The following is a 15,853-nucleotide window of genomic DNA, read 5'->3' on the forward strand; positions in this document are numbered from 1 at the left end:
CTCAGCCTCCTGAGTAGCTGGGATTACAGGCACGCACCACCATGCCCAGCTAATTTTTTGTATTTTTAGTAGAGACGGGGTTTCACCATGTTGACCAGGATGGTCTCGATCTCTTGACCTAGTGATCCACCCGCCTCGGCCTCCCAAAGTGCTGGGATTACAGGCTTGAGCCACCGCGCCTGGCCTACGTTTTTTTTTTTTAAGTTTTATTTTTTTGAGACAGAGTCTCACTCTGTCGCCAAGGCTGGAGTGCAGTGGTGTGATCTCGGCTCACTGCAACCTCCACCTCCTGGGTTCAGGTGATTCACCTGCCTCAGCCTCCTGAGTAGCTGGGACTACAGGCTTGCGCCACCATGCCCGGCTAATTTTTGTATTTTTAGTAGAGACGGGGTTTCACCATGTTGGCCAGGATGGTCTTGATCTTTTGACGTTGTGATCCGCCCACCTCGGCCTCCCAAAGTGGTGGGATTACAGGTGTGAGCCACTGTGCCTGGCCCTTTTTTTATTTTTGAGATGGAATCTCGCTCTGTCGCCCAGGCTGGAGTGCAATGGCACAATCTCGGCTCATTGCAACCTCTACTTTCTGGGTTCAAGCAGTTCTCTACCTCAGCCTCCCGAGTAGCTGGAATTACAGGTGCCCACCACCATGCCTGGCTAATTTTTTGTATTTTTAGTAGAGATGGAGTTTTGCCATCTTGGCCAGGCTGGTCTTCAACTCCTGACCTTGTGATCCACCTACCTCGGCCTTCCAAAGTGCTGGGATTACAGACATATGCCACCATGCCTGGCCTTTTCTATTTTTAGTAGAGATGGGGTTTCACCATGTTGGCCAGATGGTCTCGATCTCTTGACCTCATGATCTGCCTGCCTTGGCCTCCCAAAATGCTGAGATTACAGTGGCATGAGCCACTGTGTCCGGCCCCGGCCTGGACATTTTTAAGGCTTTTGATACATATTGTTAAATTGCTTTCTAGAAAGAGTATGCCAATTTATCTTCTCCTAGGTAGTATAAAAGTGCCCTTTTCCCTGATTCTTTATAAGTACCATAGAGTAATTATTCATCTCATGCATTTTTTGAGCTTCCTCAGTGTGCCAGAGACTCTACAGCAGAGAGCAGTGGTCTCTGCCTTCATGAACCCCGCTATCAAGAAGTTTTTACAGTCTTTAGTTAAAAAAAAATTTTTTTTTTGAGATGGAGTTTTGCTCTTGTTACCCAGGCTGGAGTGGAATGGCGCGATCTCGGCTCACCGCAACCTCTGCCTCCTGGGTTCAAGCAATTCTTCCGCCTTAGCCTCCCGAGTAGCTGGGACTACAGGCGTGCGCCATCATGCCCAGCTAATTTTTGTATTTTTAGTAGAGATGGAGTTTTACCATGTTGACCAGGATGGTCTTTATCTCTTGACCTTGTGATCCAACCGCCTCAGCCTCCCAAAGTGCTGGGATTATAGGTGTGAGCTACCGGCATTTTTTTTTGAAATGGAGTCTTACTCTGTCACCCAGGCTGGAGTGCAGTGGCACGATATCGGCTCACTGCAACCTCTGACTCCTGGGTTCAAGTGATTCTCCTGTATCAGCCTCCCAAGTAGCTGGGATTACAGGCATGTGCCACCATGCCTGGCTAATTTTTTGTATTTTTAGTAGAGACGGGGTTTGCCAGGCTGGTCTTGAACTCCTGACCTCAAATGAGCTGTCTTCCTTGGCCTCCCAAAGAGCTGGGATTAGAGGCGTGAGTCACCATACCCGGCCGATAAAGGAAACTATTTAGGGTGAATTTACATCGCTCTTATCTTCCAGGCAAACACAGAGCAGCCCAAGCTGAGTAGAGATGAGCAGCGGGGTCGAGGTGCCCTCTTACAGGACATTTGCAAAGGGACCAAGCTGAAGAAGGTGACCAATATTAATGATCGGAGTGCTCCCATCCTCGAGAGTGAGTCTGAGCTTCATTTCCTAGTAGGATCCCAGGAGTGATTTGGAGACTTGGCTGGGTTGTTATGTTTTGGGAGGGCTTGAGTGGGAGAATTTTGTCCTGAAATGTGCTTTCGCTGTCTTCTCATTCATTCTTGACCCTTGGAGACCATTCAGCCTTGACCCTTGGAGAGCATTCTCAGGATAAAGTTTACCATCTTACCAGACATGGTGGCTTATGCCTGTAAGCCCAGCACTTTGGGAGGCCAAAGTGGAAAGATCACGTGAGCCCAGGAGTTTGAGGCTGCAGTGATCACGTCACTGGGCCACTGCCCTCCAGCCTGGGCAACAGAGCAAGACCTGGTCTCTCTGAAAGAAAAAAAAAATTAAAAAAAAAAGAAGGCTGCCATCTCTTACTGTAACTAATGCTCATCAGGGCACATCCTTGACTGTCCTCTGAGGACACTGCCACATTCCTAGAAACCTCTGAACTGAAACCAAGGTTGGTTTTATGATGGCTACAAGTATCCATTCCTGTAGGCCTCTGGAGAGTGCTCACATATTGGTCCCTGATCCCTTAGCCTTCTATCTTTAATCTGAGATGTGGAGAGGAGAACCCAGATAACTATGCTGAACATTTCTTTCTTTTTTTAAATACTGAGTTTCGCTCTTGTTGCCCAGGCCGGAGTGCAGTGGCATGGTCTTAGCTTACTGTAACCTCTGCCTCCTGGGTTCAAGCAGTTCTCATGCCTCAGCCTCCCAAGTGACTGGGATTGCGTGCCACCACACCTGGCTAATTTTTTGTATTTTTATTAGAGATGGGGTTTCACCATGTTGGTGAGGCTGGTCTTGAACTCCTGACTTCAGGTGATTCACCTGCCTTGGCCTCCCAAAGTGCTGAGACTACAGGCATGAGCCACTGCACCTGGCCCCTAAACATTTATTTAACCCACTTATCCCTTTGCCCTAAATAAAGGAAGATTGAACACTTGTTTCTTTTGTTCTTTCTCTTTCATCACAACAAAGAGTTTCATCTCTATACAAAGCTGTGGAGCAGAGAGGCCGAGCTTTTTTTTTCTTTTCTTTTTTTTTTTTTTTGAGACAGGGTCTCACTCTGCTTATTGCTCAGGCTGGAATGCAGTGGTACGATCACAGCTCACTGCAGCCTCAACCTCCCAGGCTCAATTTATCCTCCCATCTCAGCCTCCTGAGTAGCTGAGACTATATAGGTATTCATCACCATGCCTCGGTAATTCTTGAAATTTTTTGTAGAGACAGGGTCTTACTATATTGCCCAGGCTGCTCTTAAACTCCTGAGCTTAAGTGATCCTCCCATCTTGGCGTCCCAAAATGCTGGGATTATAAGCATGAGCCCCTGTGCCAGGCCTGCTTTTTTAAATAGAAGGGCAAAAGCAAGACTGGTTTGTTTGCAACTAGTAGCCCAGATAGAGGAGGGATTTCCCCTCATGATTGACTTGGTCACCAGCTCAGAGCATATGAAATGAAAACTCTACTGGTATGCTTTCCAGAGCCCAAAGGAAGCAGTGGTGGCTATGGCTCTGGAGCAGCTGCCCTGCAGCCCAAGGGAGGTCTCTTCCAAGGAGGAGTGCCAAAGCTTCGACCTGTGGGAGCCAAGGACAGTTCAGGTATCTGATGAGTACTTTCGCGGGATATTTCCCTGGTGTGGTAATTTCTGAATTGTCCCAGGTGGGCCATCTCAGGTTGAGGAGTGTGGTAGAGGTGGGGGGTGGGGGGAGAAAGACTTGGGAGCAAGGGAGGAGTTATAGAGTAGAATACAGCAAAATCTGAGGGATTAAATGAAAGTGTATTCAATTTAGATAAAGAAAATGTGGTATATATACACTAGAATATTATTCAGCCTTAAAAAAGAAGGAAACTTCTGCCATTTCTGATAATACGGATGAACTTGGAGGACAGCATGCTAAGTGAAATAAGCCAGGCACAAAAAGACAAATACTACATGATCTCATTTATATGTGGGATCTGAAACAGTTAAATTCATTCACAGAAGTAGAAAGTGAAATGTTGGTTACTAGAGGCTGGGCAGTAGGAGTTGGGGTGGGGAAAGGGGAGATGTTGGTCAAAGGTTACAAAATTTCAGTTAGACAGGAGGGGTAAGTTTTAGTGATCCAATGCAGTAGTCCCCAGTCTTTTGGCACCAGGGACTGGTTTTATGGGAGACATTTTTTCCATGGATAGTGGGTGGGGGATGGTTTTTGGATGAAACCGTTCCACCTCAGATTGTCAGGCATTAGATTCTCATAAGGGCCAAACAATGCAGATCCCTCACATGCGCTGTTTACAGTAGGATTTACCCTCCTATGAGAATCGAATCCACCTGCTGGTCTGACAGGAGGCGGAGCTCAGGCAGTAATGCTTCTTGCTCACCTCCTGCTGTGTGCTTGGTTCTTGAAAAGGTCGCTGACCTGTACCAGTGCACGGCCCCAGGGCTTGGCGACCCCTGGTCTGTTGCACAGCTTGGTGACTATGCTTAATGTATATTTCAGAATTGCTAAAAGAGTAGATTTTATTTTATTTATTCCTTTTTTTTTTTCTGAGACGGAGTCTTGCTCTGTTTGCCAGGCTGGAGTACAGTGGTGTGATCTCAGCTCACTGCAACTTCTGCCTCCCGGGTTCAAGCCATTCTCCTGCCTCAGCCTCCTGAGTAGCTGGGATTACAGGTGCAGGCTATCACGTCCGGCTAATTTTGTATTTTTATAGAGAAGGGGTTTCTCCATGTTGGCCAGGCTGGTCTCAAACTCCTGACCTCAAATGATCCGCCTGCCTCAGCCTCCCAAAGTGCTGGGATTTCAGGCATGAGCCACCGCACCTGGCATAGAGTAGATTTTTAAGTGCTTTCACCATAAAAAAACAAATAGGTGATGGATATGTTAATTATTTAATTTTGATTTAATCATTCCACAGTGTATACATGTAACAAGCCATTGTACCCCATAAATACATACAATTATTACTTGGCAAAAATAAAGTAAAAATTTAAAATAAATAACAATGTATGCTGGGCCTGAAACCATGTTAAAACCCAGAACTATGTAAGTCCTTTCCCTGCTGCCATGCAGGTTGCACTGAGGAGCTGGATAAGGTAGAGATACTGACCAGTACCTTTCTAGCTCTGTTGACCTTGTGTTGTCTGTGTATTTGTAGAGAATCTAGCTGGTAAGCCAGGCCTGCAGGTCCCCAGTTCTCGAGCTGCTGCCCCAAAGCCTCCAGTGTCTGCAGCCAGCGGTCGTCCTCAGGATGATACGGACAGCAGCCGGGCCTCACTCCCAGAACTGCCCCGGATGCAGAGACCCTCTTTACCGGACCTCTCTCGGCCCAATACCACCAGCAGTACGGGCATGAAGCACAGCTCCTCTGCCCCTCCCCCACCACCGCCAGGACGGCGTGCCAATGCACCCCCCACACCTCTGCCTATGCACAGCAACAAAGCCCCTGCCTACAACAGAGAGAAACCCTTGCCACCGACACCTGGACAAAGGCTTCACCCTGGTCGAGAGGGACCTCCTGCTCCACCCTCAGTCAAACCACCTCCTTCCCCCGTGAATATCAGAACAGGACCAAGTGGCCAGACTCTGGCTCCTCCTCCTCCGCCTTACCGCCAGCCTCCTGGGGTCCCTAATGGACCCTCTAGCCCCACTAATGAGTCAGCCCCTGAGCTGCCACAGAGACACAATTCTTTGCATAGGAAGACAGCAGGGCCTGTCAGAGGCCTAGCGCCTCCTCCACCCACCTCAGCCTCCCCCTCTTTACTGAGTAATAGGCCACCTCCCCCAGCCCGAGACCCTCCCAGTCGGGGAGCAGGTAAGTGCTTGGAAGCACCTTTTTCCCTATCATGCTGCAAATTTATTTTATCTTTCCCCAGAGCACTCCTAGGAGACAGTGATTGATTTATTCATTCAACTGATTTTTTATGTGTCAGTTTTGTTGATAGGGAAACAGTAATAAATAGAAAAGACAATTCCTGTTTTGGACAGTCAAACTAGTAAAATATATAAATACATAGTATATAGTATGCTTTAGAGAATTATAAAGCAGAGGGGAGGAATAAGATATACTGGGTGGGAGGTTGGATGATGATATCTTAAATTGGAGGAGTGGGGAGAGAGTCAGGACAGTCCTTACTGATATGGTGAAAATTTGACAAAGTACCAAAGCGTAGTACATAAGATTGATTGCCAAAAAGAAAAAGAAAATAAAGAAAATTTGACACAGATCTGAAGAAAGTGATGAGTAAACTTAGTAGTTATCTAGGAGAACAGCTGTTGCAGGCAGTGGGAACAACAAATGCAAAGGCTCTAAGGCAGAAGTATTCTTGAAACCTTTTGGGGACAGCAAGGGGACCACTGTGACAAGACTAGAGAGAGGGCGGGGAGGGAAGAGTGGTAGGATGTGGAGGTTGGGAAGCTGGAGCTGCAGGGGAGAACACTGGAGGACTTTGCAGAGACCTTGGATTTAGCTGTGTGTGAGATGGAAAGCAACTGGAGGGTTTTAAACAGAGAAGTAGTATGATTTGATTCACACTTTAAAAAGATCACTAGCTCCTGTGTTGAGAACAGACTGTACGAGGACAAAGGTGACAAAAGGAGACCAGTTACTGTGCTGTTGCAATAAATGGCCAGATGGTTAGGACTGCTGCAATTCTGTGGGAAGATAGGTGTTCAGCTTGGGACAAGGCTGAGATACCTGCTAGGTACTCAAGAGATAATTAAGTGGTAATTGGCTATCAGACTCCAAAGTTGGGGGGAGAGATCTTGGCTCGAGAGATATATTTGAATGGTATCAAAGACCACATTCTGGATGAAGTCACCTAAGGAGTGAGTATAGATAAGAAGAGGCCTAGGAGGCTGAGGCAGGAGAATTGCTTGGGCTGAGGCCTCACCTTCCTACATTAGAGGCAAGAGAGATGAAGAATGCCTAATAGAGGAAATAGAAAACTTGTAGTGAGGATGGAAGGAGAAAAACCAAGAGTGTGATGGAAAAACTCCAAGGTAGAGTAAGTGGTCCACTGTGTCCAGTGCTGCAGATGGGTTGGGTAAGTCGAAGACCGAGAACTGGCATTGGTGTTAGTATCATGGGACCCTTTTGAGTAGTTGCAGTGGAGTGTTGAAGAGTAAAAGTGAAAGCTTAATTGGAGCGGGTTCAAGAATGCAGGGCTAGGAGGAAAGGAATTGGAGATAGCAATTTAGAAATCTCTTAAGGAGTTTGCTGTAAAGTCCAGGAGAGAGGGCTGAAGATAAGTGGAGTGATGTTGGAGGAAGATGTTGGGTTGAAAGCTGTTTTTTTTTTTCCCATCCCAAGATGGGAGACCTGTTTGTATGCTGATGGAATTCGTAGCATGAAACTTAGTAGAGAGGGAAAAAATTGAATCAGGAGAGAGAGAACAAATTGCCTTAATTGTGACCTTGAGGCCGGAGGAGAGGGAATGTGATCCATAGGTAAGGGGTTGGCCTTAGACAGGAACATAGTTCTTCCATAGTTACAGGAGGAGAGGCAGAGTATAGGCTTAGAAGCAAGTGGTTAGGTGGGTGTAGTGGTAGAAGCATGTGGAAAGTTTCTTCTAATTTGCTTCTGTTTTCTCAGTAAAATGGAAAGCAAGAGCATCAGCTGTGATTGAGGCGAGGGAAGGAGGAGAGTTGAGGAGAGAGAAGAGGCTTGAAATGGTCATCTGGAGCGTGGGAGAGTGGGTGGATGAGGGAAGTGTGCTCAGATAGGCAACCACGTGAAGGGCCCACTTGAGACTATGGGCCATACATTTCACATGAGATTAATTAGTGTCATGTGTGCAGCTGTAATTTTCAGGTACAAAATAAGAGTAGAGCTGTATTTAACCAGTGTTAGCATTTTTTAGGCATGTGCGACTATAAGGGAGAGTGGGGCAGGAAGTGAAGGGTGTATGTGAGGGAGTGATTGCAATAATGGAGCCTAAGCTGGCTGAGGAGGGAATTCAGGAACCCTGGAAAAAGTAGAAGAGGTTGTGTAATCTCCTTATAAAATAGCATAGCTGAAATTTCAGAGCGAGGGAGACCATGACAGCTCTCTGGGGCCTTATTGGACCTAGGAATTTTGGCTCCCATATCCTTATATCATTAGACTTTGAGCCACACCCTCCACAAACAGCTTCTTAGCTTTTATTTATTTACTTGTTTGTGTTTTGAGACAGAGTCTTGCTCTGTCTCCTAGGCTGGAAGGCAGTGGTGCAATCACTGCTCACTGCAACCTCTGCCTCCCAGGTTCAAGCAATTCTCGTGTCTTAGCCTCCCGAGTAGCTGGAATTACAAGCACGTACCACCATACCCTGCTAATTTTTGTATTTTTAGTAGATAATGAGGTTTTACCATATTAGCCGGGCTGGTCTCAAACTCCGGACCTCAAGTGAGCCACCATGCCCAGCCCTTAGCTTTTATTCTAAAGTCAGTTTCTACAGGTATAGAACAAATAAGAAATTATTTCGTGGAGTCCAGACATGGTGGCTCATGCCTGTAATCCCAGCACTTTGGGAGGCTGAGGCAGGTGGATCGCTTAAGTCCAGAAATTCGAGACCAGCCTGGGCAACGTGGGAAAACCCTCTCTCTACAAAAATATAATTAAAAAAAAAATTAGCCTGGCATAGTAGTGCATGCCTGTAGTCCTAGCTACTCAAGAGGCTGAGGTGGGAAGATCACTTGAACCTGGGAGGTGGAGGTTGCAGTAAGCCATGATGGTGCCATTGCACTTCAGCCTGAGCAACAGAGCAAGACTGTGTCTCAAAAAAAAAAAAAAAAAAAAAAAAAAAGGTTATATCATCAAGTAGCAGGTATTAAAAGCCCGTCAGCCTGTGTGCAGCTGCTTGGTTAGGTACATACAGATTTGTACTCTGGCAGCTGGCCATCTAACATAGGGGAGCCAAACAGTGGCCTGCTGCATTCCTGATCCCATATCTCCGTAGTTTTAGCCATAAGGAGGTAGTTCTAAGGTGGCCCTTGATTCTATAAAGTTCAGGTTTGACAGTTTTTTTTTTTTAACTTAGGGATTTTACAAAGGACCCTTTGTCTGAGCAAAGCTCATATCTTTCTGACCTCATCCAGGAATAGAAGAAGAGAAAAAATGCAATTTCCATGGGTTGAGCTGAGTACTTTTAAATGTCTGCAGGCTTTCTTGCTTCCCATTTCTCCGTTCTTCCTCCGTGGTAGCTAAGACTGCAGGGGTGTGCCACCATGTCTAGCTCATTAAAAAAAAAAAAAAATTTTTTTTTTTTCTGGACAAAGTCTCACTCTGTCACCCAGGCTGGAGTACATTGGCGCAATCTCAGCTCACTGCAACCTCCACCTCCCGGGTTTAGGCAGTTCTCTGCCTCACCCTCCCGAGTAGCTGGGATTACAGGCATGTGCCACCCTGCCTGGCTAATTTTTGGTATTTTTAGTAGAGACAGGGTTTCTCCATCTTGGCCAGGCTAGTCTTGAACTCCTGACCTGTGATCTGCCTACCTCAGCTTCCCAAAGTGCTGGAATTGCAGGCATGAGCCACCATGCGCAGCCTCCCAATTATTTTTTTAAAAAATGAGGTCTCACTGTGTTGCCCAGGCTGGACTCAAACTCTTGGGCTCAAGCCATCCTCCTACCTTGGCCTCCCAAAGCCCTGGGATTACAGGTGTGAGCAGTTGTACCCAGCTAGAGCAGCAATTCTTAAGAGCGATAAACCAGAAAAAAATTGAGATATTTTCGTCAGTGATCAGTTGAGCATTGCCTCGATTTGTTGTGTGACATTGGACAGATCATTGATTCTTTTTCTCATCTGTAAAATACACATTTGAAAAGTACAGTGGGGGTAAAGCACCGTGGCTCACACCTGTAATCCCAGTGCTTTGGGAGGCCGAGGCAGGAGGATCACTTGAGACTGGGAGTTCAAGACCAGCATGAGCAATATGGCGAAACCTTATTTTTACAAAAAATAAAAAAACTAGGCTGGGCACGGTGGCTCACTCCTGTAATCCTAGCACTTTGGGAGGCTGAGGTGGGCGGATCACCTGAGGTCGGGAGTTCAAGACCAACCTGGCCAACATGATGAAACCCCATCTCTACTAAAACACAAACATTAGCCAGGCATTGATGGTGGGTGCCTGTAATCCCAGCTACTGGGGAGGCTGAGACAGGAGAATTGCTTGAACCTGGGAGATAGTGGTTGCAGGGAGCCAAGATCACACAACTGCACTCCAGCCTGGGTGGCTGAGTGAGACTCTATCAGTGAATCAATCAGTCAGTCAAGCCAGGCATGACAGCGTGTGCCTGTGGTCCTAGCTACTTGGGAGGCTGGGATGGGAGGATCACTTGAGCCCAGGAGGCAGAGGCTGCAGAGAGCTGAGATCATGTCACTGCACTCCAGCCTAGGCAGCAGAGCAAGACCCTTCCTCAAAACAAACCAACAAACAAAAAAACCGCCCAAAACTAGCTTTATTGATTAATATAGTTTGTTTTAATAATTTTTTTCTTTGCAGAGTAAAACTTTTTTTTTTGAGGCAGAGTCTCGCTCTGTTGCCAGGCTGGAGTGCAGTGGCATGATCTCAACTCACTGCAACCTCTGACTCCCAGGTTCAAGTGATTCTTCTGCCTCAGCCTCCCGAGTAGCTGGGACTACAGGCGCATGCCACTAAACCCAGCTAATTTTTGTATTTTTAGTAGAGATGGTGTTTCACCACGTTGGCCAGGATGGTCTTGATCTCCTGACCTCGTGATCTGCCTCACCTCCTAAAGCAGTGGGATTACAGGCATGAGCCACCACGCCCGGCCTTTAACACTGTTCATTTTTAAGAGAATTTAAAAACAACTGAAACCATCATGATTTTTTCAAAATGAGGGTTAATCTTGAATTACAAAAGGCTGTGTCTCATCCTAGGACTTCTTTTGCAAATTGTATTTTAGGGACTGGAGTTCTGGCTCTGTCACTTGAAACAGTCTTAAAACTGGATCTGACAGCCCAGAAGCTTATTGGAGGAACCTGACTGGGATGGGGGAAGGAGCTGGAAGAACCAAACAGATCACTCTTGTCCTCCTCTATTTTTGCTTCCGGGTCGTCTCCTTGCTGTCACCTGCGTAGTGTCTGGCTGGTGTCGGTGTTCTTGTGAACCTGGCTAATCCTATCTACCTTGCTGCCCTGGCCTAGGAGTAGATTCACATTCTCAGGGCCTTGAGGAATCTGGGTTTTAGGGAATATATTTGAGGGCTTAAAGAAACTTCTGTTCTTAAAGAGCTTTGGTTTGAGTAGGTTTGGAATGAAAACAAGGCTCAGATCTGCTGGGAGGTATAAGATTTCCCTTTAATTATTGCATCTAGTGGCCCGTTTCTGCTTGAACAAAGCTGGGGGAGAGAGGAAGAATTGACATTCTGAGTGTGTCTTATGGGAAGCAAAAACATTTATTGGGCTTGTTATGTCAGATCGTGTGTGTATGTGTGTGTGTTTATGTATGTTATTCCATTACTGTATTACATGCTTAACTATAGTCACTACAGAAATTCTGACAGTAAGCAGGATGAATAAGAAGATAATCTTTTTTTTTTTTTTTGAGACAGAGTCTTGCTCTGTCAGCAGGCTGGAATTCAGTGGTGCGATGTTGGCTTATTGCAACCTCCGCCTCCTAGGTTCAAGTGATCCTCCCACCTGGGGCTCCAGAATATCTAGTACTGTAGGTGTGCACCACCATGCTTGGCTAATTTTTGTATGTTTTGTTTATTAGAGGTGGGGTTTCATCATGTTGTCCAAGCCGATCTCAAACTCCTGGCTTCAAGTGATCTTCCTGCCTTGGCCTCCCAGAGTGCTGAGATTACAGGCTTGAGCCACTATGCCTGGCCAAGATACCGTTTTATTACTAAAAAAAGTTTTGTCTGTTAAGCTGAGTAGTCTCTTCATGTACTGTTTAGGTAACAACTATTTGTTGGGCCATGTGCTATATCACACATGCCTGTAGTCCCATCCCAGCCTTTTGCTGAGGTGGGAGCATTACTTGAGCCCAGGAGTTTGAGGCTACAATGAGCTATGATCTCACCACTGCACTTTAACCTGGGTGACAGAGTGACACCCTGTCTCTAAAAAAGAAAAAAAAAAAAGTTGAACGTGATATCAAAAGATGCATTTCCAACACACTGGATTATAAATCTGGTTGGGAAGATACTATGCAGAATACTGGGAGTTATGAAAAGCAGTGTGGGGGAGTGGAAAGAGCAGGCATGTGCCAAGCCTATTTTTATTTGATCTTCAACCTTAAACAAATAACCCGAGTCCCAGTTTTCTTGTTTGTGAAATGGGAATAATATTAAATACTTTGCAGGTGTGGCTATAAGACTTTTTAAAGATTTAATACACCTAAAATGCTTGGAACATAATAGATATCCAAGAAATGGTAGCTACTATTATTGTTAGTTAATACAGAGCATAGGAGTAAGACAATTTAAACACATGAGAATCTGTTATATTTGGGCTGGGTGTGGTGGCTCACGCCTGTAATCCCAGCACTTTGGGAGGCCAAGGTGGGTGGATTACCTGAGGTCAGGAGTTGGAGACCAGCCTGACCAACATAGTAAACCCTGTCTCTACTGAAAGTACAAAAATTAACAGGCCATGGTAGTTCATGCCTGTAATCTCAGCTACTCAGGAGGCTGAGGCGCAAGAACTGCTTAAACCCAGGAGGCGAAGGTTGCAGTGAGCTGAGATTGTGCCACTGCACTCCAGCCTGGGCAATAGAGTGAGACTCCGTCTCAAAAAAACAAAAACATAAAAACAACAAAAAAAGAATCTATTATGTTCCAGTCATATTGCCATTTCTTCACACATGCTTTTGATGTTACCTTGTACTTGGTGGCAGATTTTCATCTTTTTATTTATTTATTTATTTATTTAATTTTTATTTTTTATTTTTATTTTATTTATTTTTTTTTGAGACAGAGTTTTCGCTCTTGTTACCCAGGCTGGAGCGCAATGGCGTGATCTCGGCTCACCGCAACCTCCGCCTCCTGGGTTCAGGCAATTCTCCTGCCTCAGCCTTCTGAGTAGCTGGGGTTACAGGCACACACCACCATGCCCAACTAATTTTTTGTATTTTTAGTAGAGACGGGGTTTCACCATGTTGACCAGGATGGTCTGGATCTCTTGACCTCGTGATCCACCCGCCTCGGCTTCCCAAAGTGCTGGGATTACAGGCGTGAGCCACCGTGCCCGGCCCAAATTTTCATCTTTTAAAAGTGAATTTAATTTTTGGAAATGACCAAAAAGTAGATTCAGACATAGGTATGAATATTTTCATTGGTGATGGTGGCGGGGCAACCTCAGAAATGAAATGTGACCATCATATAATAGTGTTTATAGCTCTGTCTGATAAACTTGATTTGGAGGCAGTTCCAAAAGAGGTGTTTGCAATGTTTGAGCAATGAGACTGTTACTGGACATATGTAACTTCCCACGATGAATCTGCTGTACATACTTTGAAAATAGCTCGTTGATATTAGAATAAGTGACATAGCCTATATATGCTGTGGGAGAGCAGAGGTGGAGGGACTCAGAAGAAAGTGGATTGCTTTGGGAAAGTCTTGAGACGATGGGACTTGGATTGAACCTTGAGGATAGGTAGGATTTGGTAGAGGGGAATCACAAGAGCAAAGCATATAATTTGGTTTATTCAGCAAACATTGATTGAGCACCTGCTGTGTGCTGTAAATTTGGCTGAACTTGGGAACCCAGAAGGAGGAACTGCTCTGACGTCGAGTATACAGTATACTGGGGAAAAAGCACATAGAATAAATAATTATCACAGTCTATTAAAGGGGTACATACACACGCTGCAATGGAAGTGCAATAGAGGGTACCTAACCCAGCCTAGCAATAAGGAGGAAAGAGGAGGAGGCAAGCTCAGGCTGATGGGCATGGTAGAGTACTATGTAAGCAAGGCTTTGAGACTTTATTTATTTATTTGCTTATTTATTTATTGGAGATGCAGTCTCGCTCTGTTGCCCAGGCTGGAGTGCAGTGGCACAATCTGGGCTCACTGCAACTTCCACTTCCCGGGTTCAAGTCATTCTTGTGCCTCAGCCTCCTGAGTAGCTGGGACTACAGGCACAGGCCACCACGCCCAGCTAATTTTTGTATTTTAGTGGAGATGGGGTTTTACCATATTGCCCAAGCTGGTCTTGAACTCCTCAGCTCAGGCAGCCCTCCCTCCTTGGCCTTCCAAAGTGCTAGGATTATAGACATGAGCAATCATGGCCAGCCAGTGTTTGAGACTTTATGATTTAGGCAGTGCAAAACCTTTGAAAAGGCTGGGCGTAGTGGCTCACGCATGTAATCCAAGCACTTTGGAGGCTAAAGCTGGCGGATCACCTGAGGTCGGGAGCCCAGCCTGACCAACATGGTGAAACCCCGTCTTTTTAAAAAAAAAAAAAAAAAAAAAAAAAAAAACCTTTGAAAAAACTTGATTAAGTTTTTAGGGAGATTAGTGATTCGGTATTATGCAAAATGAATTTGGAGGGGTAAGAGATGAAGCAAAGAGAACATTCGGAAGGTTTTTGCAGTAGAACAGGCTAAATTTAAGAAAGACCTTAATTAGAATTGTGGAGGAAGGCATGGAAAAGCAGGAAAAAAAAATCAAGAACAAATAGGGTTGTTGACTGACTGGTAAGAAATGTAAAAAGGCCATACATTTACTCTGAATGTTGGTATCTGGAAGAATAGTGATGTATTCAAGTAATAAGGATGAGGGGGAACCAGGCACTGTGAGTCTCGGTGGGGCATGTTACTCTTTTAGCTCATGTGTTTCAAGTCGTTCTACAGACCCTTGCCATCTCCACATCCAAAACTAACTACTTTGGATTTTAATTGCAGCTCCACCACCCCCACCACCTGTAATCCGAAATGGTGCCAGGGATGCTCCCCCTCCCCCACCACCATACCGAATGCATGGGTCAGAACCCCCGAGCCGAGGAAAGCCCCCACCTCCACCCTCAAGGACGCCAGCTGGGCCACCCCCTCCTCCTCCGCCACCCCTGAGGAATGGCCACAGAGATTCTATCACCACCGTCCGGTCTTTCTTGGGTGAGTAGCTAGCTAGCTGTAGTCTCATGGTTCCTGCAGTGACTTCACTCACTCCAGTGCCATGGCTGCTAGATGGCCACCATAGAGCAGGAATGGCCACATGGGTTCCTTTGTTCACAACAGTGCTCCTCCTGACTTTATCTGCAGACGTATGGGCTGTATTCATTGACTTCTTATCTTTATGTGAATTCTGAGCATGGATGCTTTGGAACAGATTGAAGTAAAATCAGCAAGTGTTGTGCTAACTCTAAAACCACTCCAAAGATCAGTTTTTGTGACTAGCTTTTAGGTCAGAGATTCTGTATCTTGAAGATTATTCAGACAGGACTTATGTATCCTCCTAGGAAGGAGAGTTCCTTTCTGGCTCTTCAAAAACAAAACACTTGATTGTTCTTGGAATTCTTTTTTTTTTTTTTTAAATGATTTTTTGTAGAGACTAGATCTCACCCTGTTGCCCAGGCTGCTGTCAAACTCCTGGGCTCAAGCAGTCCTTCAACCTTGGCCAAAGTGCTGGGATTACCCATGTGAACTATCACACCCAGCGTCTCCTTGGAATTCTTGAAAAAAATATTAAAAAGTCCCATGGTACATTGCCTGGAAAGAAGAAAGAAGAACAAAAAATATTAAAGAAAAAAGGATCGGGTGCAGTGGCTCATGCCTGTAATCCCAGCACTTTGGGAGGCCAAGGTCGGAGGATTGCTTTGAGCCCAGGAACTCAAGACCAGCCTGGGCAACATGGTGAAACTTCATCTCTCTAAAAAATACAAAAATTAGCTGGATATGGTGGCACATGCCTGTGGTCCCAGCCACTGCACCCCAGCCTGGGCAACAGAGCAAAACTCTGTTTCAAAAAAAA

General features: G+C 45.7%; 1 protein-coding gene across 4 annotated transcripts in view; it reads left to right on the forward strand.

Moving 5' to 3' along the window:
* Positions 1 to 15,853, forward strand: part of WIPF2 (WAS/WASL interacting protein family member 2) — a 59,830-nt gene that overhangs the window by 36,118 nt on the left and 7,859 nt on the right. For all 4 annotated transcript variants that reach the window (XM_017497129.2, XM_017497128.2, XM_037727388.1 and 1 more), the window contains exons 3-6: positions 1,795 to 1,927; positions 3,435 to 3,551; positions 5,092 to 5,748; positions 14,788 to 14,997. In XM_017497129.2, coding sequence (XP_017352618.1) covers positions 1,795 to 1,927; positions 3,435 to 3,551; positions 5,092 to 5,748; positions 14,788 to 14,997 — 1,117 coding nt within the window. The remainder of the gene's footprint in view (positions 1 to 1,794; positions 1,928 to 3,434; positions 3,552 to 5,091; positions 5,749 to 14,787; positions 14,998 to 15,853) is intronic.

The sequence above is a fragment of the Cebus imitator genome, unplaced genomic scaffold (assembly GCF_001604975.1).
Source record: "Cebus imitator isolate Cc_AM_T3 unplaced genomic scaffold, Cebus_imitator-1.0 Scaffold228, whole genome shotgun sequence".
Lineage (NCBI taxonomy): Eukaryota > Metazoa > Chordata > Mammalia > Primates > Cebidae > Cebus > Cebus imitator.